This window comes from Lepisosteus oculatus, chromosome 27, assembly GCF_040954835.1.
Source record: "Lepisosteus oculatus isolate fLepOcu1 chromosome 27, fLepOcu1.hap2, whole genome shotgun sequence".
NCBI classification, from domain to species: domain Eukaryota; kingdom Metazoa; phylum Chordata; class Actinopteri; order Semionotiformes; family Lepisosteidae; genus Lepisosteus; species Lepisosteus oculatus.
The window spans coordinates 10,908,045-10,933,041 of record NC_090722.1 but is presented as its reverse complement, the minus strand read 5'-3'; the positions used below and the strand labels follow the sequence as shown (position 1 = coordinate 10,933,041).

The window sequence follows — 24,997 nt, the reverse complement described above, 5'->3', positions numbered from 1 at the left end:
CTAACTCTGTACACAAAAATACAAGTGAACTACGAACACAAACGAGAGTAGACAAGTAACAGGGTAAAAAAACACAGGTTGATACAGTAACAAGTTTGGGCAAGGTAATGGCAAAATTATGATAACACGCACAAACGACAGTACAAAGAGACAAACAGAAACCAACAAAACAGCAAAGCCAAAGCAAAATCAAAAGCCAAGCAGGATCCAAGTGAAACAAAAGGCCCCTTCCTTCTGGAATCCTCCATGTTTTATACTGAATAAGATGAGCTGTGATTGGTCGGGAAGCTAATTGAAGATGATGTCATACGGAAACAGTGGTGCAATGATGAACCAATGGGGAAGGGAGAACAATCAAAGTCAGAAGTTTGGAACAACAACAAAAACACACAGACCACACACTGGGACGTTACAACAGAACAGAGTCCATGCAGACAATTCCAGCAGACGCCATTGTTGCCCCATTGCACGTTAATGACATTGCTGTAGATGGACTGCAAAGTTCAAATACAAACTGCATCGCAGTAGTCCCTATCAGTTAGTAAAACACGTGTTATGGACTCTGTGCAGACTGCAGCTGTCCATGTGCTGCCTTTGCAGAGACCTGACCTGGCATGATGCACTATAAACAGACACACGGGCCAAATGGCTCTTCTTGTTTTTAACTTGATTATCTTGCTGCCGAATGCCTCATTATCATCATCGCTATCTCCTGAGATCAGCACCTCTGAGACCGAGTTGCAAAGAATTAAATTTATTACCGTGCTCATCAGAGGTGAATGTCACATATGTGTGCCTGTTGCACCAGCTAGCTGTGAAAACCTCAGGTGAAAGCAGAAACAAGATTTGAACCACATTATGAGATACGTGAGTGATGATCATAATTCGTCTCAAACCACGACAGCACATGATCTCTGTCTCCTTCAGTTCCCATTAGGCCTTAATTCCCATTACGAACTGGGGCACAGGGGCAGGAATTGGTACGGGACGCCATGACAGCATGCCCCCTCCCAGTCTTCTAACTTTAATTGGTTTAATTAAAGCACCGAAGCAGCCAGGGGAACTAAGAGATGAGCTGGAACAGGTAGAGTACAATATCGTGCACCACTGTGCCACAGTGGCAGACCAGCGGGGGCTGTGCAGAGCGATGATCTCCCCCCACGCAGCACCAGGCCGTCACTGTGCTCTTGTGCTGCACTGCAGGGGCAAGGCTGAGACCTCTGTGTGGGAAACTCAGCTTCCCTAATCCTCCAAACAACCTGCTGAAGAGGCTTGGGCCATCACACCCACAGCGACAAGAACTGCAGAAGCCACAGATGACATCAGATACCCTCCCCCCCGCCTCTGCGAACAAGCACAGAGCACGCACATGTCCGTGGCCATCTCCCAAGACGGGACATGCCTGAGCAGAACCTCCAGGCGGTCCTGCCTTCTGGAGTCGCACACGGGTCCGAGGTGATGAGCAGCCACAGTTATTCTGCGGTCCTGATTGTGTACTTCAATCTGCCTGCAAGTTGAGAAGTGATGGTGGAGAACAGAGAGCCTGTTAACCGCCTGGTTTCAACACTAGAGAAGTGGCCTGTCACTCCGAGCACTGATGATGATGAAGAGGATGAGTGCAGTTTGAACAGTACAGGAAGTGGCCTGTCGGTCCCACAGTTGGGTATTTCCCTGCTGACGAGTGCAAAGCGCTGGTGTTGTTCTGGGTTTGGGGTGAGAGAGGGGTGAACAGTGTGTGAGGGGTGAGAGAGGGGTGAACAGTGTGTGAGGGGTGTGAGAGAGGGGTGAACAGTGTGTGAGGGGTGAGAGAGGGGTGAACAGTGTGTGTGTGAGGGGTGAGAGAGGGGTGAACAGTGTGTGAGGGGTGAACAGTGTGTGTGTGAGGGGTGAGAGAGGGGTGAACAGTGTGTGAGGGGTGAACAGTGTGTGAGAGGGGTGAGAGAGGGGTGAACAGTGTGTGAGGGGTGAGAGAGGGGTGAACAGTGTGTGAGGGGTGAGAGAGGGGTGAACAGTGTGTGAGAGGGGTGAGAGAGGGGTGAACAGTGTGTGAGGGGTGAGAGAGGGGTGAACAGTGTGTGAGGGGTGAGAGAGGGGTGAACAGTGTGTGAGAGGGGTGAGAGAGGGGTGAACAGTGTGTGTGAGGGGTGAGAGAGGGGTGAACAGTGTGAGAGAGGGGTGAGAGAGGGGTGAACAGTGTGAGAGAGGGGTGAGAGAGGGGTGAACAGTGTGTGAGGGGTGAGAGAGGGGTGAACAGTGTGTGTGAGGGGTGAGAGAGGGGTGAACAGTGTGTGAGGGGTGTGAGAGAGGGGTGAACAGTGTGTGAGAGGGGTGAACAGTGTGTGAGGGGTGAACAGTGTGTGAGGGGTGAGAGAGGGGTGAACAGTGTGTGAGGGGTGAGAGAGGGGTGAACAGTGTGTGAGGGGTGAGAGAGGGGTGAACAGTGTGTGAGAGGGGTGAGAGAGGGGTGAACAGTGTGTGTGAGGGGTGAGAGAGGGGTGAACAGTGTGTGAGGGGTGAGAGAGGGGTGAACAGTGTGTGAGAGGGGTGCAGAATCAGCTAGCGGGGTGCGAGCAGTTAAAGAACGCGCCTCCCTTCTGTCTCTCAGCTCCGGAGCAGCAGCCCTGAAGCTGAGCTGATCTGAGCAGCCCTGAAACCAGCTGGACGTCCCCAGCAGCGCCGTGGGCGAAGGGTGATGGCAGCGGGGACAGCCCACACCCACTGGAGAAACACGCTCTTGTCAGCACCTCCAGGGTGTTAGGAACACTTTCTCCCAGAACTGAGCTCGGCAGCGCTGTCGCTGCAGACACCTCTGCGTCTCAGTCTTCCCGGGGAAAGAGGTGGGGGTGTGGGAGACCCGCTCGTCTCTGCAGGTCCAGACCCGGCCGGCACCCCAGCGGGACGTTCCTGCCTTGCGAGAGCCAGCCAGAGGGTGTCCTGGTGAGGTGGGCGACGCCTCTGGACGCCCTGAGACATCACCTGTGGGAAGGGACGTCCTGCGGCCACGCGCCGCCTCAGGTATCCGTTGCCCCGGGGTACCGTGTTTCTGCCCAAGGCTCAGTTCAAAACAGAAAATTCATTCGTTCTCCTTCTGCAGTGTTAAATCCCAGAGGTTACTGGGTTTTTTTTTGTCTTCAAATAATATTACTTAATTAATTTATATTAATACTTTGTTTGACTCCCTATTGTTACTTGAAGAGGGTTAAGCCTTGCAAGTAAGTTAATTTTTACGATCTTTTTTGTATATTTGTTCATACTGTAGCGCTCTCGGGTTCACGTGGGTATGCGCCCTCGCCGCTGCCGCCTCAGATCGGCCCCCCCACCGCGGCGACTCGAACCCGGGCCTCCAGCGTCACTCAACAGGGACCCATCCTGTTGAGCCAAAGGGAAATCTCCCCTCAGCCCGCTATGTGTGCCGTATGCGTTAAACTACTCTTGCACATATGCGTTGGTTTTTTCTCGCATCATTATCGGAAAAGCGTCGTGCCACCCCGCCTGTTAAATCCCACAAGAAAGCTGCTTTTTTAAGATACTTGTGGTGTTGGGTGTCGTATCCTGGATTAAGTCTGCCCGCTGTGGAGTTGTTCTTTCTGGCTTCTGTTTCGCGCACAGCCCCCTCTGTCTGGCCCTGTGGTCACCGACTGGGCTGTCGCTCGCCTGCGCCCCGGTTTCTGAGCTGCCTGACCGAAGAAGTGAGATCAGTGGTTCTCGCCTGGCTGATGTGCGCACGGGGAACTCATCTGCCCGAGAGGGAGCGTGTTGGGACGGAGGAGGTGTCGAGCGAGTTAGAAAAAACCCTGACGCTGGAAAATCAAGACGTTTGCACAGTGAAAACAAAATTAAAGACGTCGATCCCTCTTGCTGGAGAGATTGAAAATGTGTTTTTTTTACAAAGGCGATGTGGTTAAGCTCTTCACAGGCCTCCACACAGTTTCCACGCAGAGCTGCGACCACGCGGTGCCCGCATCTGCGACACGCCGCGAGTCATTCGCAACCAAATAGAACACTTTTTTAAAAAAAGAGTCAAGTGAAAGATGACAGTGGTTGCAGGTCAGAGCGCCCCAGTGCCTCTGTCCCAGCATCTCTCTCGAGTCTCTTAAACAGGCCGAGCAAGCGGAGGGCTGTTGGAGCAGATCCCTGGTTGTCGCGGGGTAAAAGGCGTTACTTCACGGGCGCAGGGCGGTTTTCTCACACTGTAACCTGAGCTGTTACTCCGGGGTGCAGTGAGATTTCTCAAAAATCAAAATATTCCTTTTCCTAAAAGAGACATGGGTGGAACTGCCGGTGTTCTTTCTGCAACAGTGAGAGGACCACTGACACAGGACAGAGCAGAGACTCAGAACAGCCCTGACCCGCACAGCGCAGACTGGAGCAGAGACTCAGAACAGCCTTTCTTACTGTGACAGATCAGTGCTGAAGTGATAATGAAGTTATTTGTCAGTGAATCATGTGCAGGTGGACCAGTAGCTCTGTATATGGCTCCAATGTTGTACAATAATCAATGCCCCGATCAGTACCTCTGGACATTTATTTATGGTTTGTTGAAGCTAAAGAGAAACAACTATTGATCAAGCTCTGCTGTGATTATAACCCTCTTCAGTTTCACAATGAAACCAGATTGACTAAGAGGTTTATATCACAGGAAAATCACACTCTCTGGTGAAACTGAGCTTTTGCCCTGAAGTTATTCAGAACGTTTTCTTGAAATAACTGTACTGGGGTCGTCTTCCCACGTGCTTCACTTCCCTGCTCTCCTCTCTCGGCGCTGTGCCTGGAGGTCAGGTCTGCTGGCCTGCTCTCTCCACAGTCCACAGTCCACAGCCACTGTGGGCAATGTGCTCCGGACACACACTCCAGCTCCCTGCCTCTCAGTCTGCACCCTGCAGGGACTACGCCCCCACGGGCTGCAGCTCCTCACGAGCTTCTAGGAGGGTGTGAGGAACTGTGCTGGAGGGCGGTGTGGTGGCTCTGCGGCTCAGGTTCTGCGCCTGTGGCTGGAAGGTTGCCGGTTTGTATCCCACAGCCGGCAGAGGAATCCTACTCTGTTGGGCCCCTGAGCAAGGCCCTTAACCCCAGCCGCTCCAGGGGCCCCCGTATAAATGGCTGACCCTGCGCTCTGACCCCAAGCGTCTCTCCCTGTCTGTGTGTCTCATGGGAAAGTTGGGGTCTGTGAAAAGACAAATTCCTAACGTGGGAAATTGTACTGTGGATGGCCAATAAAGTGATCTTAGATCTTATCTTATCTTACTGTCTTGGAGAAACTCCTCGCTGGTCTGGTTACTGAGACACATTAATTCAGATTTCATCAACACACATACCTGCAGACATGTATGCACATACACACTTGTACATTCACACACACAGACACACACAGAGACACACAAAGCACCCACACACAGGCACACACAGACGCAGACACAGGTACAGAGCAGGAGAAACACGCCAAACCAGATCTTCAATTAGCAAGAAGCAGAAACCATTAATTTCCTGTGGGGCGGTGGGCTACAACAGGATGTGATGAAGATTGCAAATCCCCCCAGAACTCCTGCCTAAGCCCCCCTCGCTCTGTCTCTTTCTGATTAACAGAGTGCGCTGGGGCTAGATCGATCTAGGAGATAAGATTTCACACCACGACACCTCCTCCGGTCTGTTCCTGCCAAAACAGCAGAGTTCCTGTCAGGCAGAAAAAACTCCCGCCGTGCCCTCAGCGGTGAACTCTCCTGCCGTTTCGGGCGAGCCGAAACCGATCAGCTTCCCCATCACAGACAGGTCGCGTGCGAGATGTCTCCTTGATACCCAGGCCTTGCGCTCAGACAGAGCGGCGGGGCCTGTCCTTCAGCTCCCAGCCCACCTCCCCTGCCCGGAGTAAAACTGGTCTGGAGGAGGTGCCTGTCCCTCAGCTCGCAGGGGGACGCCCTTGCTCAAGCGCGCTCTCAGACTGAAAGGCTCTGCTCTCTGGTCCAGCTGCACTGCAGGCCGGGCTCCCAGCACTGCTGACAGCAAGGAGCGCAGGGCAGGCCCAGAGCAGTGGGCAGAACCGCAGCTCACAGCTGGCAGAGGACAGGAGGTGGTAGTTGACTGAGCCCAGGATCTCATCCAGCTGTTTCTCCGGAAAAAAACAGGGAATCCGCTCCTACGACATGGCTTTTCCCAGTCCAGACCAGAACCAGAGCTCTGTGGGTCCAGTTCTACAGCCCAGACCAGAACCAGAGCCCTGTGGGTCCAGGTCCACAGCCCAGACCAGAACCAGAGCTCTGTGTGTCCAGTTCTACAGCCCAGACCAGAACCAGAGCTCTGCGGGTCCAGGTCCACAGCCCAGACCAGAACCAGTCCAGCACCAGAGATCTGGCAACAAAATGTCCCTCCATCTCTTCCAGCTTCAGGTTTTAAGTCACTTTGGGGTGCAGGGGGGTCTGTTGGGCACAAAAACATTTCACCCCAAGACTATAAGCCAGCACCTGGATTTCCGCTAAGTAAGGCTGACTGGGTAAGTGTGGATCCAGGTTCCTGCAGCATGAATCTAAACATGATTATAGTCACAATAAATTTTATGAGTATAAAGCTTTATTTAACCAGATTAGTCAGCCTTCTCCCTCACTTCTCCCTCATGGCCATTCACACATATGGACAGCACATTGTATAGGGTGTACAGAGTAAAAACGTACATTATATAGGGTAACACATTCCAGACTTTTACTGAATATTGTATAATTAAAAACAGTATGTCAGATGCTATAATCTGATTTGATAACAAAAAGATCAGAAATATTGTCAGCTCTGGAATACCCTTTTGTCTGTTTGCTGTTATCCGTACGGTGCTGAATGAACTTCCATTTTAATATCCTTAATTGAACTGTCAATAAGCTTAATTGCACATCTGTACCTAACTGTACACAGCTGTGTGACATGAATTTGCAACCTTATATGCATTACAAACGTTATAAAAGACAGAACGAAGCCTGATTGCATTTGCTAATGAAACAAAAAATGGCTGTCCCCATCACCAGGCCAGGATCCCCCTGAACCAGGAGAGGGATATTTGAATATTTTCACAAATGAACACTACAGGAAATGACAAAAAAGATTAACTCAGAGCTGTGCCTGCAAATTCCCTGCTGGCACTAGAGCCTGGAGCTTTCAGAACTCACAGAATTCATTCGTCATATACAGAGTGCACAGAAAACACAATCTTCACCTGCTACAACGAGTTTTCAACACGCAAAGCTTTGCTTAACAGTAACGTGCAACATGAATGATCTCAAGACAATGAGACAGGAGCAAAGGTGGGGAGTGTAGCGCCCCCTGCTGGTCTAAAGGGAGCCGTGCTTCAGTCCTGTCGTCCAGTTCTCCTTCTCCACTCAGAAGCTGGGAAGCTCTTCTGCTGTCTGCCCCTCCGTGATGCCCTTTGCCCCACACTCTCCTCCGGGCCCATACTGCCCTCGTGGGAAAGGGGCGAGGAGATCTTGGGGTACGGGGATCGCTGCGCTCCTCTACAGCGACTCGTGGGCGCCGTTGTCCTCATCGGGGAAGTCGGTGAACAGAGTGTTCTTCTGGTGCACCTGCATGAACGAGTCGGGGTGCGCCGTGGACCGGCGGGTGAAGCTCAGCAGGTGCTCCTCCAGGAAGGCGCTCTCTAGCACCAGCAGGAAGGACCTGCGGAACTTCTTCCGGAAGTCCTGGCACATGCACACGTACAGGATGGGGTTCATGCAGCTATTGAGGAAGCCCAGGCTGGCGGAGATGGTCGCTCCGTGCATCACTGCTTCTACCTCTTTGAACTTCAATTCCAGGAGCTGGAAGATGTGGAAGGGCACCCAGCAGAAGAAAAAGGTCAGGATGACGGCCAGGATGACCCGGAAGGGCTTGAGGGACTTCTTCCTCTGGATGGTGTGGAAGCGGTAGCCGATGGCCACATAGGAGCAGACGATGATGATGAGAGGAAACAGGAAGCCCATGAAGAAACGGAAGAGAACCAGCTTGTCGTAGGCCTTAAGTCCAGACTCGTTATAGTAGCATACTGTCATATTGAGTTCATTAACTTTGGTGTCTCGGTAGGCCGCGAAGGGGATGCTGCAGCAGCAGGCCAAGACCCACACCAGCAGGCAGGCCACCTCCGCGCGGCGGGGGGTGCGCCGGTTGACCGCCCACACGGCGGCCATCACGGACAGGCAGCGGTCCAGGCTGATGATGGTGAGGAGGAAGATGCTGGCGAACATGTTGAGGACGATGACGAAGTTGTTGAGCCGGCACATGTCCCGGCCAAAGGGCCAGTGGAAGCCCATGGCGGTGTACGCGATGGTGAAGGGCAGGAAGGCGGTGAACAGGAAGTCGGCCACGGCCAGGTTGAGGAACCAGATGGTGTTGACCGTCTTCTTCATCTTGAAGCCGGTGATCCAGATGACCAGGCCGTTGCCGATGGTGCCCAGCACGAAGGCCAGGCAGTACATCATGACGGTGGCTATGATTATGAAGTACATGGTTGTGGCATGGCCTGCCTCATAATCATAATCATAATATTGTGAAGTGGGAGTGACAGTGGTGTATTTCATTTTCAACTGCTCAGAGTCCTCCAGATGATCCTGCAACAACAGGGCAACAGCACAAACCAGCTCAAAACCCTGGACAGCAGCTCTCAAGCTCTGTGCAGACAAGCTACTGACCCAACACAACTGCACAGCTCGACCTGCAACCCTCTCCCCCCAGCCTTGTGCCGGACTGGGATCGGACGGTGAAAACAGCCACCGCCCTCGTCTTCATCGACGAGCTCCGCAGCCGATTCAGAATATCTGAAAGGAGGGGTTAGTCTCTCACTCTCTCAAAATAAAACAAAATAAAAGTGATGTGAGCCTTCTGCAGTGTTGGCTGGGGAGCTGATTCTTGGTAAAAGTAGCAAACCTGATGTAATCACCAGTCAGACCGAGACTGCACCTCAAGAAGGAACAGTGAAGAGCAGAACAGTGTGCCTCTGCAGTAACTGTAACGAACAGACTCACGTTCCTCCTGTACACAGGGGTCGGCACTGCTGCCTCACAGCTCTGGGCCCCTGGGTTCCATTCCTGAAGTGTTGTCTGCGTGATGTTCGTATGCTCTCCTTAGTTTGGTGTGAGTGTGTGTGTCTGTGTGTGTCCTGTGATGGACTGGCGTCCTGTCCAGGGTGTGTGAGTGTGTGTGTCCTATGATGGACTGGCATCCTGTCCAGAGCGTATCCTGCCTTGCGCCTGTTGCTTGCTGGGAGAGGCTCCAGCTCCCCTGTGACTCTGTACTCGATAAAGTGGTTAGAGGACAAGTGGGCGGATGGTATAATTGTTCCTGGACAATTCCTAATCTCTCTGGGTGGGCAGTAGGGGGCTCTGCTCTCTTTGTCGTAGCTCTGCGGTGTACTGCCAGAGTGCTCAGTGTGGAGTCCAGGCAAGATTAACACTTGATACAGTTTTTGTACATTTTAACCAACTGAGTTTCTAAATCACAAAGTTAAAAAACAGCAGCAAGTGAAATGAAATCAAAGAGAAAAGGGAACTGAAACTCCCTGGGCAGCGTGATTGTGTATAACTTGAGCCTGAAGACTGTTTTGTCCTCAGGGCTGATAGTCCCTGAGGTCTTCCGCAGTTTTCTTCTTCATCGCCCCTCACCCTCTGCAGCAGAGCTTACAGGCACAGCCCTGCTCCTTTTACTGCTCTAAGGCTCTTGTATTGTGCACTGCGGAAAACCTGCAGACTAAATCTTTAAAACACAGTGTGCACTCAGAAGGAGGTCAGAGGAATTGATACTACTGACACTACTACTGATACTACAGCTGTTACTGATACTACAGCTGTTACTGATACTACAGCCGTTACTGCCACTACTACTGATACTACAGCTGCTGCTACTGATACTACAGCTGTTACTGATACTACAGCTGTTACTGCCACTACTACTGATACTACAGCTGTTACTGATACTACAGCTGTTACTGCCACTACTACTGATACTACAGCTGCTACTACTGATACTACAGCTGTTACTGCCACTACTACTGATACTACAGCTGTTACTGATACTACAGCTGTTACTGCCACTACTACTGATACTACAGCTGTTACTGATACTACAGCTGTTACTGCCACTACTACTGATACTACAGCTGTTACTGCCACTACTACTGATACTACAGCTGCTACTACTGATACTACAGCTGTTACTGCCACTACTACTGATACTACAGCTGTTACTGATACTACAGCTGTTACTGCCACTACTACTGATACTACAGCTGTTACTGATACTACAGCTGTTACTGCCACTACTACTGATACTACAGCTGTTACTGATACTACAGCTGTTACTGCCACTACTACTGATACTACAGCTGCTACTACTGATACTACAGCTGTTACTGCCACTACTACTGATACTACAGCTGTTACTGCCACTACTACTGATACTACAGCTGTTACTGATAGTACAGCTGTTACTGCCACTACTACAGCTGTTACTGATACTACAGCTGTTACTGCCACTACTACTGATACTACAGCTGCTACTACTGATACTACAGCTGTTACTGCCACTACTACTGATACTACAGCTGTTACTGCCACTACTACTGATACTACAGCTGTTACTGATAGTACAGCTGTTACTGCCACTACTACAGCTGTTACTGATACTACAGCTGTTACTGCCACTACTACTGATACTACAGCTGCTACTACTGATACTACAGCTGTTACTGCCACTACTACTGATACTACAGCTGTTACTGATACTACAGCTGTTACTGCCACTACTACTGATACTACAGCTGCTACTACTGATACTACAGCTGTTACTGATACTACAGCTGTTACTGCCACTACTACTGATACTACAGCTGTTACTGATACTACAGCTGTTACTGCCACTACTACTGATACTACAGCTGTTACTGATACTACAGCTGTTACTGCCACTACTACTGATACTACAGCTGTTACTGATACTACAGCTGTTACTGCCACTACTACTGATACTACAGCTGTTACTGATACTACAGCTGTTACTGCCACTACTACTGATACTTCAGCTGCTACTACTGATACTACAGCTGTTACTGCCACTACTACTGATACTTCAGCTGCTACTACTGATACTACAGCTGTTACTGATACTACAGCTGTTACTGCCACTACTACTGATACTTCAGCTGCTACTACTGATACTACAGCTGTTACTGATACTTCAGCTGTTACTGCCACTACTACTGATACTACAGCTGTTACTGCCACTACTACGGATACTACAGCTGCTACTATTGCTATTACTGCCACTGATATTGCTGCTTGATTATTGATACTACTTCCACTACTTATACCACTGTCACCGCTACTGATACAGCTCCTGATAATACTAATGCTGCTACTACTGATACTTACTCTGATACTGCTACCAGTGCTGCTTTTACTAACTGCTACTGATCTGTCCCACTTTCAGTGACACTGTACCTCAGCCGGCCACAGCTGGTCACAGCTGGCCAGCTGCTCTGACACACAGCCAAGCCGTGAGCACCAGGCGTCCAGCTGTCAGCTCAACACGACAGGCTGAACCCTTTGAATCTCTCAGCCCCTTCTTCCCAGAGAGACGACACTAAGCCTAGCTCTTCGGCAGTGAGCCACAGGTCTTGAAAGGGCTGGGAATGCATGCTACAGCCCCGCCAGCTCAGACTCCCTGGGCAATAGCGCTGCGCTCCCCCTCTCGAACCCTTGACTGGCCGGGTCAAGCAGGGGTTCACCCATCTCCCATGTCCTGTCTTTCACTGCGGAGCTGCTGTCCAGGAAATGGACAACAATGAGCTCGAGGCCTGGGGGAGCCGTGGGCCGTGAGAGACCCTCCTGTCTCACCTCTCCCTGCCCCCCCTGTGCACCCCGACACGAGCCCCGATCGCGCTGTTTTGAGACATCTGACCTCTCTCGGCTTTCAGCTGCTGTAATTCTCGTTTCTGCGGCTCCAGCCCTGACGTCCGAGGACCAGACTGTGCTAGTTTCTGTCTGAGTCCGCATCTGAGCACCAGCAGCACGAAAGCTTCGTCCCTAATTAACCAACAAGCTCATAAGAAATGAATTCACACCCTTACAGTGTCGAAGTGCACTAAAAACCAATGCTCCAATCTAAGCCACACTTCTGTTTCACTAGTGATTCAGAGATTCACGGGGAAATACAATAGTGAGTTGGTGCTCCCCAGGATACTTGCCAACACAGATTACGAGTTGTTTTGTGCACCGTAGAAGGCTTTGATAAAATGTGTGCACATATGAATGTCTTACTTCGGGTGATGCACGAAACGTGACAAAAAGGGAGAGGATAGGAGGAAAGAGATTAAGGCAATTCAGAAAAAAATTTAGACAAGCCAATTAATGCAAAAAAGTTGTCTTTGTATGTGCACTTTAAATGCATGCAGAAATAAATTCATTTAAGAGCTCGTGATGCACAGATGTGTGTTACTCACTCTTTGCCATAAGGAACAAATATAGACGTCTATATGACGATATAGAAACCCAGGCAGTGGTCCCCTCACCTGCGGGTTTCTGGGAAGGTGTGGCCCCCAGCTCCAGCGCCGTGGTCAGTGCCCCCGAGTTCAGCCCCTCTGCCCCGTGCCTCCAGCCCTCTCGCTGCGCCCGTGACAACGCAGCGACTGCACTGCACCGGCTCCTCTGCAGCCAGTTCCTGTTCACGCAGAAAAAAAAAAGAAGAAGTGAAAAAAAAGCTTCCTCCACTCATTGGCAAACAGGAGGCAGAGCACCACAGCAAGAGCTTTCTTAGAAGCACCGGGGCTCGCCTCAGGCGAAGGCTGCCCAGTGGTCAGAGCTTCAGGGACCGTCGGCCGAAGAGGGAAATATTCTGTTCCCAGCACTGCGATTCCCCACAGACAGGACTCCAGACGCTCACATCCAGCAGCAGCCTGAACGGGTTCTTGGCTCCGTGTCTCCCGGTGAGATTTCCCTGCAGATATGGCTTCCTTTATTTTGTTGCCCGGAGCGCGGCAAAGTCTAGCTTGGGCTATTCCTTCTTGCATTCTGCAGGATTTGTCCCGTTTATCATGGGGCAAGAATCCGAGGTTAGGAGTGACTCCTCCTAGTTAAGTCCATCTGGAATCCTTTTTGGGGATTTTGCTCCATAACGGAATTTCCCTGGCTGCCTGCCCGGGCTGGACAGAAGGAGCTGGGCGCTTTCCAGAGCCCGACGCCTCCTGCTCCCTCAGCGCCGTTCCCCTGAGGGCGAGCAGCTCACCAAACACACACACAAAACAGGACTGTCCAGCTGGGATTTGGGAAGCTGGCTCCTCTTCCCCGCCTGTCTTTAGTTCCAAGGGGTCGGACTCGGAGCTGTTTGCCCGCTGGGAATGCAGGTCTTGGACAGCCTGGCAGAGGCAGGAGTCAGAACACGGGGCATCGGAGAGCTCCCGCTCCCAGTGCAGACCCTCACCTCATCTCTAAATCCAGGCAAGGCCTGTGCCCTCAGACGACTCCACGGGCCTCTGGACATGTCCCAGCGCTGAGCCCTGGGTATCAGACGCTTCAGGCCTATAGAGCAACACTGATCCTTAACACCTGGAAATAATACCGCAATCAAGCTAGGGGAAAGGATGCTCAACCCTAACACTTGTGAGGCTAACTGAGGCTTAGTTGGAGCAGCTTATCCCTCCTCCGCAGGTCTTAATTGGCTCATTGGATTTGAAAGAGACCTTCGGACCCTGCTGGACTGCCTGTGGCCCCATGAGGCTGCAGACAATGAGGCCCCTGAGTTCCGATGTGAAAGAAACTGTAGCTGGACTTCTGTCAGTCTCAGAGCAATCTCTTCAACACACTGCACACACACAACAAATATCACACACTCAACAAGCACCGCACAAACTCAACAAGCACCACACACACTCAACAAGCACCACACACTAAACAAGCACCACACACACAACAAATATCACACACTCAACAAGCACCGCACACACTCAACAAGCACCACACACGCAACAAATGTCACACACACACGCACCACAAACCTCACACATACGCACTACAGCTCATGGAGTTCAGAAGAAGACCAGAGTTGCTCATTCTTCCTGGCAATAAGTGGCTTACAGGTCTTCTAATGAATTAAGTCATGTCAGATACTGCAAATATCTGAAAAGGGCAGGCAAACCTGCTGTCAACAAAACCACTCAATAAGTAACCACTGTTTCTGTTATGACTGTCTGTGCTCATATTATACACTGCAAACTATTGATGAGGCAGAATAAAACAAGTGAACTTCATATTACAATATCTTTTACATAACAGGTCTGTGGGTCTGTGCAACAAGGCCTCTGTTGTAGAAGAGAACACGGCAGCTCATTGTAAAACCTGGAGCGGATTAGACAGCTGGGAATCTGACTGACAGATGGTAAAACCTGGAGCGGATCGCACTGCTGTGCCTGATTAACTTGCTTCAATTTAGAGGCTGTGTTTGATTTTCGCCATTCCCTCCAGCACAACGTTGCCAAGCTCTCCTCCTGGTCTCTATATCCGACAGGGAAGAACCAGTGGAGAGGGCAGCCAAATTGAAGGATTTGGGGACTGTTCCGGACAGCAAGTTATATTTTGGGGCAAACATTCATTCTATTTTCAAAACAGGGCGACAGTGTCTATTTTCCTTGAAGGATGAACAGGAAGCTTAAACATTTTAAAGCTAACAGTTAGCTGTTGATCGGTCTTTTATGGCGTCTGTGTTGACTCTTGCCCTGGTTGGCTGCTCTGACAGTGAGAGCAGGCTGGAGAGTACGCCCCTGCTGCTGGTCTTTCAGCCCTTCGCCACCAGGCTCCTCCCAGTGGACTGGTTCACGACCCCCTACTCCCCTCAGAGCGCAGGTACACCTTTCCCCATTTAAGAACAAACAGGTTCAAGTTTTCACTTATACCTGTGGCTATAACCTTGCTCCACAGATTGTCTTGTTCATGTTTATGTGTATCGCTTTAGTATTTTCTCTTTATATTGTCTGCTGCTGTAGAACAAGTTGCCCCTGGGGGATAATGAAGATGCTCTCTCTCCTCTGCTTTGTCATTTGGGACCAGTAGGGGGCGCTCACCCTGCGGTCTGTGTGGGTCCTAATGCCCCAGTATAGTGCTGGGGACACTGTGCTGTAAAAAAGGCACCATCCTTTGGATGAGATGTAAAACCGGGGTCCTGACTCTTTGTGGTCATTAACAATCCCAGGGCGTTTCTCGAAAGGAGTAGGGGTGTCACCCCGGTGTCCTGGCCAAATTTCCCCCTGGCCTTTACCAGTCACCCCCCTCTCTGAACTGGCTCCATCACTCTGCTCTCCTCCCCACTGAGAGCTGGTGTGTGGGGAGCAGACTGGTGCATCATCCAGGTGGGGGTACACACTGGTGGGGTTGGAGGGGATCCCCATTACATGTAAAGCGCTTTGAGTGGAGTGTCCAGAAAAGCGCTATATAAGTGTTAGGAATCTGTATTAATTATTATTATTGAATTAATTGCTCTCAGCTAAGTGAATCGCCTCTGTGTGTCTCCTGCTGGGGTGTGTGGGTCAAGGAGCTGGTGCACATGTCGGGAATTCATCTCAGTCTTTTTTACTGTCTGTACACACACTCAAATAGATTTACTGAACACAAACACAACTGGTCCTAACACTTGTAGAGCGTTAAAGATAAGATGCTTTGATATGATGTTAACTGGCTTAGAGAGAAAAACACTATTTTTGGCCGTTTTCATCACTTCACATCGCTGTAGGAAGGCAGCTGTTTTTACCTCGTGTTTTAAATAGCTGTGACGGTATGCTTGGGCCCAGAGTAACACAGGACCGTGTTTACAGTTTGTTTGCTGGTTAAATGGTTAACACTTCTTCAGGCTGCAAAGCTCGCTGCGCAGACACATCGACAGTTTCTTGAAACAGAACCACCTTAATGTTAATTTACATGCAGATCATCACAAGCAAAACCCTGTTAGTGCCCAGTCAAGAGCAGTGGATCAGCACTCTACCATATTAACCCCTCTCTCTCTCTCAGTGCACTGTTAATGTACTGGAGTGTCCAGTCAGTGTGTCTGTATGAACCCCTCTCTCTTTCAGTGCAGTGTTAATGTACTGGAGTGTCCAGTCAGTGTGTCTGTATGAACCCCTCTCTCTCTCAGTGCAGTGTTCATGTACTGGAGTGTCCAGTCAGTGTGTCTGTATTAACCCCTCTCTCTCAGTGCAGTGTTAATGTACTGGAGTGTCCAGTCAGTGTGTCTGTATTAACCCCTCTCTCTCAGTGCAGTGTTCATGTACTGGAGTGTCCAGTCAGTGTGTCTGTATTAACCCCTCTCTCTCAGTGCAGTGTTAATGTACTGGAGTGTCCAGTCAGTGTGTCTGTATGAACCCCTCTCTCTCTCAGTGCAGTGTTAATGTACTGGAGTGTCCAGTCAGTGTGTCTGTATGAACCCCTCTCTCTCTCAGTGCAGTGTTAATGTACTGGAGTGTCCAGTCAGTGTGTCTGTATGAACCCCTCTCTCTCTCAGTGCAGTGTTCATGTACTGGAGTGTCCAGTCAGTGTGTCTGTATGAACCCCTCTCTCTCTCAGTGCAGTGTTGATGTACTGGAGTGTCCAGTCAGTGTGTCTGTATGAACCCCTCTCTCTCTCAGTGCAGTGTTAATGTACTGGAGTGTCCAGTCAGTGTGTCTGTATGAACCCCTCTCTCTCTCAGTGCAGTGTTAATGTACTGGAGTGTCCAGTCAGTGTGTCTGTATTAACCCCTCTCTCTCAGTGCAGTGTTGATGTACTGGAGTGTCCAGTCAGTGTGTCTGTATGAACCCCTCTCTCTCTCAGTGCAGTGTTGATGTTTGGCTCGTGATGAGGTTGTGATCGAGGTGTTTACAAGCTGCAGCTGGAAGGAAACCACTGTGGGGGTGTGGGGGTGTGGGGGGTGTCAGGCACGTGTGCAGTTGTCAAGAACACAGTAGCTTCACACCTGATAAGCAGTAGCATCACAAACCCCAAAAAGAAGGTTGAAGAGGTGACCCCCCCCACCTCAAGCCTCAGAAACACAGACACTCCCCCCCTCGCTGCCTCACACACATGCACAGTGGCACGTACACACACACCTCCACGTGCACACACACACACACACACCCCAGAGGCACCGCACGTGTGATGGAAGATCGAGGGGCTGGGAGGGGAGTCTGGGGGCTGTGCAGGGTTTTGGAGGTGATGAACGCACACGAGACTCACGGCACTCCTGACAGCTGTACAGCACAGCAGAAGGAAAGGCTCACGGGTTCGAACGAGAGGAGCCGTTCAGCCCAGCCGGCTCGTGGGGTCCGTGCTTGTTCCAGCGCCCCCTCGTAGGCTCGAACCCCGACTGTTTTCAGAACCATCTCTTTACTTCAGGCAGCGGAGGCCCCTGAGGTGTCCGTGTCCTGAAACGGGCTTCTTCCTGGCCCGATGGGCCACAGTCCTCAGAGCAGCGGTGAGAGGGACAGGCTGAGGGATCTTATCAGGACGACCCGCGATCAGCTCCAGCGCCGAGCAGGACCGAGCCGGGCTCTCGACGAGAACCTCAGCCTGATCGCAGTCCGACAGTGAAACCCAGAGCGCTCTTCCGCGAGAGCGGGGACCTTCCACCCCCACTCTTCAGAGTTGCAGGGATGGGTTCATGACCCAGGGCTTGGAAATAAGTGTTCTGAAGGAGGCCCGACCTGAGCACGAACCGAACCGAGCCCAACCCAGGACAAACCTGAGCATGACCCGTGCCTGAACTGGGCCCAACGCAAGCAAACTGAGCCCGACCCGAGCCCAACCCGAGCTTGACCCGAGTTCAACCCGAGCCCGACCCAAGCCCAACCCGAGCTTGACCCGAGCTTGACCCGAGTTCAACTCGGGACCGACCCAAGCCTGGCAGCATCTCCAGCTGAGCTCACAGCCTCCCGATCCTGATTCCTGTTGAATTCCTGTCTTTCCCACGTGTGCAGGATTGCACAGGCCAGCAACCTCCAGAGTCCAGGTCAAGCCGAGAGCTGCAGTGATGGAGTTGGACAAGTGGTCACTCTGCCCACCCTCCTGACCCGCAAGGGCAGCTGTGATGCCGGTCCAGGTTCGAGCTCGGGTGCCATGACAACCACAGAGGCTGCAGGATCCACATTCATCCAGAGAGACTCCAAAGCAGCCTGGGACGTTCCTCCTTATAGGGGACAGGAAGAAAGAATCTTGCTGAGGCCTCGACGGTCCAGCCTCCCAGGCATCACTTCCTGCTTCCTGCTTCCTGTTTCAGCCAGGGTGGCACTGCAGTGCGGTGTGGTGTGGTGCTGTGTGTGCGTCAGAGTGGGGACGAGTCAGGAGAGATCTGCTGACACAGACCTCCCCACAACCGGATATGACTTTTGTTATAGAGCAAGGTGCATCTTTTAAATCTGAGATTGTCAAGGCTGTTGATGAAGGTTGTCTTCCCCCTGTGTGGAGTGTAAGAGTGCGACTGCATGTGGCCATGAGTGTGCCTGATTGTGAGAACATATGCACCAGTATGACTGAGTGTGCACAGGCCAGTGAGTGAGTGTGACTGTGGAGGAGGCTGGCTTGCATCACCTAAGAGATAGGGCTGCACGTCTCTGTCAAACCAAACCACATGGTTTTTAGTTCTAAGCTATAACCAGGGGCAGTCACAGCCAGGAGGGCAGAGCAGTTTTGGGGGACTAGGGGGACCCCAAAAACACCTAGTCTGTGCAAAAATAAAAAGAAGAAAAACACTTCTACCCCCACAGATGGAGACCTGGTCCAGTACAGACATCCAGACACTTTTCAGACGGCATCAGGGCCAAATCAAATTTCCTCTCCACGCATGTGTGGTTTCTGAACAACCGAACTTCTGATGCGAAACCTTTGGCTGAACGCTGAAACCGTACATCGGTTGTAGGTTTGGAATTCCTCTTCAATTTCACCCAGAAAACAACATCCCTCCACCACTGAAATAAACTGAGACACACCGGGCCAGACAGGATCCTGCTGGCCTCGCCCACCCAGCGCCGAGCTGGGGGTCTCCAAGTCATCCAGCCCTCCCAGAGCTCGCTTGGCACACTAGCAGCTAAAGCCCAAACACTTCCCCGGGCCACAGTCCAACCCAGCTGCTCCGCTCCGGGCCTCACCACCCGCAGGCTCGCGCCACACCGGCTGGAAATCAGGACAGGGGGCAAGCGGCCCAGCTGGATGTCACCCCCTGCGCCCCCGGGGGGGCTGGTTAGATCAAACCCCAGCAAGACGCGCCAGCCTGCAGCCACAGCCAGCGCCGCGCGGCGGTGCGTACGGTGCTCAGAAACAATACTGGTCGGGAGGTCCTGATTTCCCACCTGTCTCTCCACCTGAAAAAAAGCACGTGGGATTTCTACTAAAAAACTGAATCTCGTGGAAAAGAAATAAACTACAAAAAGAGTCTGCCTGCTTTTGTAGTTTCATAAAAACACATCCCGCACTAGAGGGAAAAAAAACTTTGTCATCCTGTGGCTGTGGTCGAGCATGTTTGCGATAACTTTACCAGATTCGGGTGTTTTCTCTCCAGGCTGAGCCCTCGGCGGTTGTTTCTCAAGACGACAAGCTTTGCTTATTTTGGAAAATGGATTCTTGACTCAGTCCCTTCTTTTTTTTCTGCGGGATCTCGCTTGAAATAAATAAAATGGAAGACAAAACGCGGCCTCTGTCACCTCTAAAATGGATTTTGAGACTGGTACCAACATTCCTTGACACAGCTCCAGTCCCCCTGCTTCGTCTTTCAGTCAGGGTCAGCTGACTGTTGACTGCCGGCACGGCGGTGGGAATGTTTCCCTTACTGGGTCAAAACAAGTAACCCCACTGGAAATCGTGAAAGAGTGAACGTTGTTTGAAGTTAAAATACGGTGAGGTACACCTTTGATAAAACGTTAAAAAACAACAACAGGTGGAGCAAAACCAACATTAATCTAAAGAAAACCTGACCCTTCCTCACGCTGCAGAGAATCCGGTATTTTTTAGCTACAGTTTTGTTTTTTACCTCCCTATACCGCAACTACTGCATTTTCGCACGTTTTATCATCATGAAACAGAAAACGGGTGAAACATGAAATAGAAACAGCGCTCGTCGGCTCTGTACCTACTTTTAGCTTCAAATCTAAAACTAGCTAAACCGTTCGCTTTGCTTGCTGCTTTTAGTTTCTTTGCGGATGCGAAGTAAGCTTTTTTCCTGAATGGAAAACTTGAACGTGAACTTTATTGCCATATGTAACCGGTACTGGTACAAAGGAATTCTTACTGACAGAAAGCCTCTCGATTGTAAAACAAGTGTAAAAAACAAGACAAAGTGCAAACAGTGCATCAAGACAATGTACAAACAAACAATAGACAATGTGCAAGTAAACATGTAGACGGTTTGAATGTAAACAATACAGACGTGTAAACAATGACTGGAGATGTGCGATAGATAAGAAATCATAAAGAGGTAGATGGTGATGGTGTAGGTGTGGTCCGAGGGGGATGGCTAAATGTGTCTCACACGTTTTACTGGTAGGGAAGAAAGCAACATTAAAACAACCAAGATTACTGAGCTGTGGGTTATGAAACGCAACACAGATCTACAAATTATTTAAAAAAGTATTGCTCAATGTGACGCATATTGAGCAGAAGGGGCGTGTAGTTTAACCCAGTAACCTGTGATTTTTGCTACTTGGATATGTGTTCAGTCAAAAAGCATCTGATAATACTCTGTTAATGCAACCTGACCACAAGAGAAAAGCAATCTTTTAACACCTCCTTCCTTCCCAACATTTTAAAAAATATATATAGTTCTTAAAGTTTAATATGTGGTTAATTGCAAAACTGTTTTCCACTTAAATTGAACCTCTGACAGCTGAGTCAAAAACAAATATCTCGTTCCCGATTTCTGCCATTAGCCACTTAGCAACTCATCCCTCTCCACCCCGCCTCCCTGTTTCTAACCAATTGCGTAGAACATTGATTCCCCTCAGCCAATTAACTGCTAGGAGGCACCTTGCCAATGGGCGGGGCCCGAGGCTCATATTTCTTCCCTATTGGGAGGAAATAAGGAGGCTGATCCTTTGAGTGACGTTAGCATCTCGTATTGGCTGCTTGGATGTCATTCTGGCTCGGATTGCTTGAATGTACAGAAGCCTTAATTGACCCAAGAAAGTGCTTTAATTGATTATTTGCATTTTGTTTTTTCACGAGTTTGAGTTTTTTTTTCCATTTACAAAATACGACGGTTAAAGCTCCGACGTGTTTAAGAGCTGGGAACTAACTGTTCAAATGAATCTAACAGTTATTAAGTCAATGGAGGGTTTGATCTGGAGCCACTGTCACGAACCAAGAGGCAGCCGACGGTGGTCTCTGGCTGCAGGGTGTCAGGAGATCCATTTCTGAAGACCCATAAACTCATTCATTCAGTGATAATGAATCAAATCAGATGCTTCCGCGGCGTTTCTGATCTTTACATTGCTGACTTGAGCCACGGTGACCTTTAAACTCGGGATCACTCCAGTGCCACCCCCACTACAAACCCCCGCTCCTCTCCAGACAGTTTTATCTTGCCTAACTCTGTTCAAGAACAGTCACCGAATGATGGAAAATGTGTGACCCGTTTATATAAAAACAGAGACGTTTCTTTGTACTTGCCCACGCCCCCTTGTGAGAATCGTAATAAATACACTCGTCGTTTTCTGGTACTCCACACTTGCGGACCCGTTCTGCTCGCCGACTATTCGAATAAAAAGAAGCTCGTTTTAAGAGGTCATGTTTTTTATTTAATTCAGGTGTGTAGCTGCGTCAGCATGCGTAGGCTGCAAACGAACAATAGGTGTATTCCCTGCTGAAAAAAAAAAGAAAACACAACGTTTCGGCCGTGGAGCCTTCTTCGGGCTGCTGGAGACGTGTTTTCTTTCTTCTTTTTTCAGCAGGGAATAAACCTATTACATGTTTTTTTTTATTTAGACGTCGCAATAACCATCACGCTCCGTGAACGCGGGCGCGGTCCTAGTTGTAAGCCACGGTCTGGTCGATCCACTGCCGCAGCGCGGAGACGCGCGCGTAGACGCCGGGCGCCCGCACGTTGCAGTTCTGGGTGCCCCAGGACACGATGCCGATGAGGTACCAGGTGCCGCTCCTCTCGTACACCAGGGGGCCGCCAGAGTCGCCCTGCTCACACAGACAGAGACAAGGAGGAAGGAGTGTTACTCCAGCAGGGAATTCCTCAGGGGGAGGAGAGAGAAACTGCAGCACCAGGTGGATTAAGGGGGAGCTACTGTATACAGAGGGCCGACTGTACAGCCCAGACTGCCCTTCTCTTACAACCAGCCCTGGGATTTTGAATTATCCAGGGGTCAGGAGCTGATGCCAGATGTTTGATGCCTCATCTGAAAGACAGCTGCTTCAGTCCCTTGTCCTCCCAGTGGGATATTGGTCTGGAACTTCTGCACCAGGGGGAGGAGAGCCTCCTACTGGTCCCCTAACACAGCTTACAGAAGCCACCTGGTGTCCCTCAGAGGTCTCCCACCCCAGGATGTTGTAGGCCAGGTGCTGCTGAGCTCCTGATCTAATCAGGCTACGGGGGGCGGGGGCTGATGTCAAGTCAGTGACGTCATATTGTTCACCTGGCAGGACGAGACGCCTGAGGCCCCTGCGCAGATCATGACGTCAGAAATCTTGTTTCCCCAGTACTGCCTGCAGGCCGCCGGGGTCAGGAGGGGCAGCGCCACCTGCTGGAGACGAGGGGGAGAAGCTGCAGAAAAACAGAGAGGGATGTGAAATGAGAGACAGAAAGTAGATGGATAGACAGTGAAAGAGTTATTCAGAGTAACGGAGAGAGAGAGACAGAGGAGATATACAGACAGGCAGAGAGACAGGAGACATACAGAGAGACAGGAGATATGCAGAGAGACAGAGAGACAGGAGATATACAGAGAGACAGAGAGACAGGACATATGCAGAGAGATAGAGAGACAGAGGAGATATACAGAGAGACAGAGAGACAGGAGATATACAGAGAGACAGAGAGACAGAGGAGATATGCAGAGAGACAGTGAAGAGATGAAGACAGTCTGACAGAGGCAGATGATGACGAAGAAGATGAGAGACAGAGGAGACACGCAGACGGCGATGCTCACAGCTGCCGGCTGTCCGGCCCCAGCCCGTGGTGACCACCGGCGCTCCAGACGGGACGCTCATGCCAGCGCTGGCCAGGCAGACGGGCGAGACGCGGGCAGTGATCTGGGCGGGCGAGGAGAGCTTCAGCAGGGTGATGTCATTGTTGAAGGTGTTGGCGTTGTAGTAGGGGTGAGTGATCGCCTGAACAAAACGCAAACGCATGCCGTCAAGACACTCCTGCGGTCACTGCTCCCAGGCCGTATAGCGCCTTTCGCCTGGGGAGCACCCGAGCAGAGCTCCTTACAGCGGCGGCGGACGAGCAGGAGATTCCAGCACTGTGACGCCGCGCACTGTGGGGAGCTCGTTGAATGTAGGGGCGCGTGGACACACGATGTCGTACTGGGGAAGAGTGGGGGGCGTTACCTTGGCGATGTTCTTGACCTGGATCTGCTCGGTGTTGGAGGAGCGGTCGTACTCCCCCAGGATGACGCGGTGCTGGCTGGGGCTGTGGCGATACAGGCAGGAGAAGCCGGGTTTGCTACAGCTTGTTTGACAAGATCAATTTCTACATCCCCTCCCACTCTCCAAACTGTCACGTCATTGAAGGGGGAACTGCACGCCCGATTTCTCAGACAGGAGTGCACAAATGTGAAAATTTTGAGTTAAGTGCAAAATCACGAACTTTGTGAGAGTACTTCATGGTGGCCATGTTGTCGCTGGCAGACGAGAAACCGCTGGTCTCGTCACGGACGAGAGCGAGAGTTTCGCGCAAATTGTCACGTGAAAGTGGCCCTTCCTGCTCGCTAGTTGCTGAAAGTGATCAGCTGATCAGCAGAAACTCCTGGGAAATTCCTTTTCCAAGGAATATTCAACTAGCCAAGAGCTGGGTAGTAAACATGGGCACTGGCGCTGGTCCCATCATGAAGCTTCTCGACGAGAATCAGCGCGGTATGCAATCAAGTAAGTACAAATAAGCCTCTAACGAGCTGGTTGAGATCGTTAGGAGCCCAGCTGGACTGAAACCCTGGGGACACACCAGACCCTCCAGGACCAGGACTGGGGCTGCGGGGGCTCAGGGGGCTCAGGGGGTGAGGATCGTACCTGACGCGGCAGTGGGCGGCCGTGACCACCCAGTACTGGCTGATGAGGGAGCCTCCGCAGAAGTGGAACCCAGAGAACTGCTGCAAAACACAGAGACACCCCACCGCTGAGAGACAGGAGGTGCTGTGCCCCTGTGCCCCCCTGCTGGCCTGCTCTGCACCTGCACTCTCTCCTCCAGTCAGGGAAACACCTTGCAGCTGCTCAGGGTCCAGAACCAGATCCCTCGGGGTGGATTCGCAGGCACAGACACACAGAGCTGCAGATGATGCAGCCGGGCCTTGGCCTGCTGTTCCTGCCACTGTCATTGATACTGGATGGACAGACAGACAGACAGGCAGGCAGACAGAGAGGGAGACAGGCAGAAAGGGAGACAGACAGAGTGACAGGAACAGGAGGGGGTGTGTCTGTGGCTCACCTGCAGAGAGACCTGCCAGGGCCAGGAGCCGGGCACAGCGTTCTCGCCGTTCACAATCTTGTTGTAGCCACTCACCACGGGCCTGATGCTGGGCACCCCGCAGCCTGGAGGGGAAAGGGTTAACACACCGTCACACCCGGACAGCAGGGGCTCTGCCTCACAGCCCGAAATAAGCATTTTGTGGCGTGTATGCATGTGGCAAATGAACTGAACTGAACATAGTCCTAGTCATAGCAATGCGATAACAATGACCGAACTGCAGCTCAAGTGTTACTGTGGCTGGTGCTGCAGGACTCCACTCTCACCCAGGGCTGAGCCCACCAGGGCCAGGCAGCTGACGATCCACAGCGCGGCCATAGCTGAGACGCAGGGTCTCCTCTGG

At 51.2% G+C, this 24,997-nt stretch overlaps 2 protein-coding genes across 2 annotated transcripts; both read right to left on the bottom strand.

The window, feature by feature from the left end:
* Positions 1–6,543: 6,543 nt before the first annotated feature.
* LOC102692580 (chemerin-like receptor 1) lies at positions 6,544–13,042 on the bottom strand. Its single transcript, XM_069185369.1, has 2 exons — positions 12,530–13,042; positions 6,544–8,576 (listed from the first exon to the last, which is right to left on the bottom strand). Exon 2 carries the CDS (start codon positions 8,544–8,546, stop codon positions 7,488–7,490), a length of 1,059 nt encoding a protein of 352 aa, XP_069041470.1. The 5' UTR covers positions 8,547–8,576; positions 12,530–13,042; the 3' UTR covers positions 6,544–7,487.
* Positions 13,043–21,745: 8,703 nt separating this feature from the next.
* LOC102697715 (chymotrypsin-like protease CTRL-1) lies at positions 21,746–24,997 on the bottom strand. Its single transcript, XM_006641529.3, has 7 exons — positions 24,921–24,997; positions 24,616–24,719; positions 24,201–24,280; positions 23,523–23,604; positions 23,120–23,300; positions 22,607–22,734; positions 21,746–22,151 (listed from the first exon to the last, which is right to left on the bottom strand). Exons 1-7 carry the CDS (start codon positions 24,970–24,972, stop codon positions 21,990–21,992), a joined length of 789 nt encoding a protein of 262 aa, XP_006641592.2. The 5' UTR covers positions 24,973–24,997; the 3' UTR covers positions 21,746–21,989.

Excerpts from the sequence above, each read along its gene's own strand:
- LOC102692580 (XM_069185369.1), bottom strand. The coding sequence starts at position 8,546 with ATGAAATACACCACTGTCACTCCCACTTCACAATATTATGATTATGAT.
- LOC102697715 (XM_006641529.3), bottom strand. The coding sequence starts at position 24,972 with ATGGCCGCGCTGTGGATCGTCAGCTGCCTGGCCCTGGTGGGCTCAGCC. Across the intron at positions 23,301-23,522 it reads AGGTCAAGAACATCGCCAAG|GCGATCACTCACCCCTACTA; the intron begins GTAACGCCCCCC and ends CGTTTTGTTCAG. Across the intron at positions 22,152-22,606 it reads CAGGCGTCTCGTCCTGCCAG|GGCGACTCTGGCGGCCCCCT; the intron begins GTGAACAATATG and ends CTGTGTGAGCAG.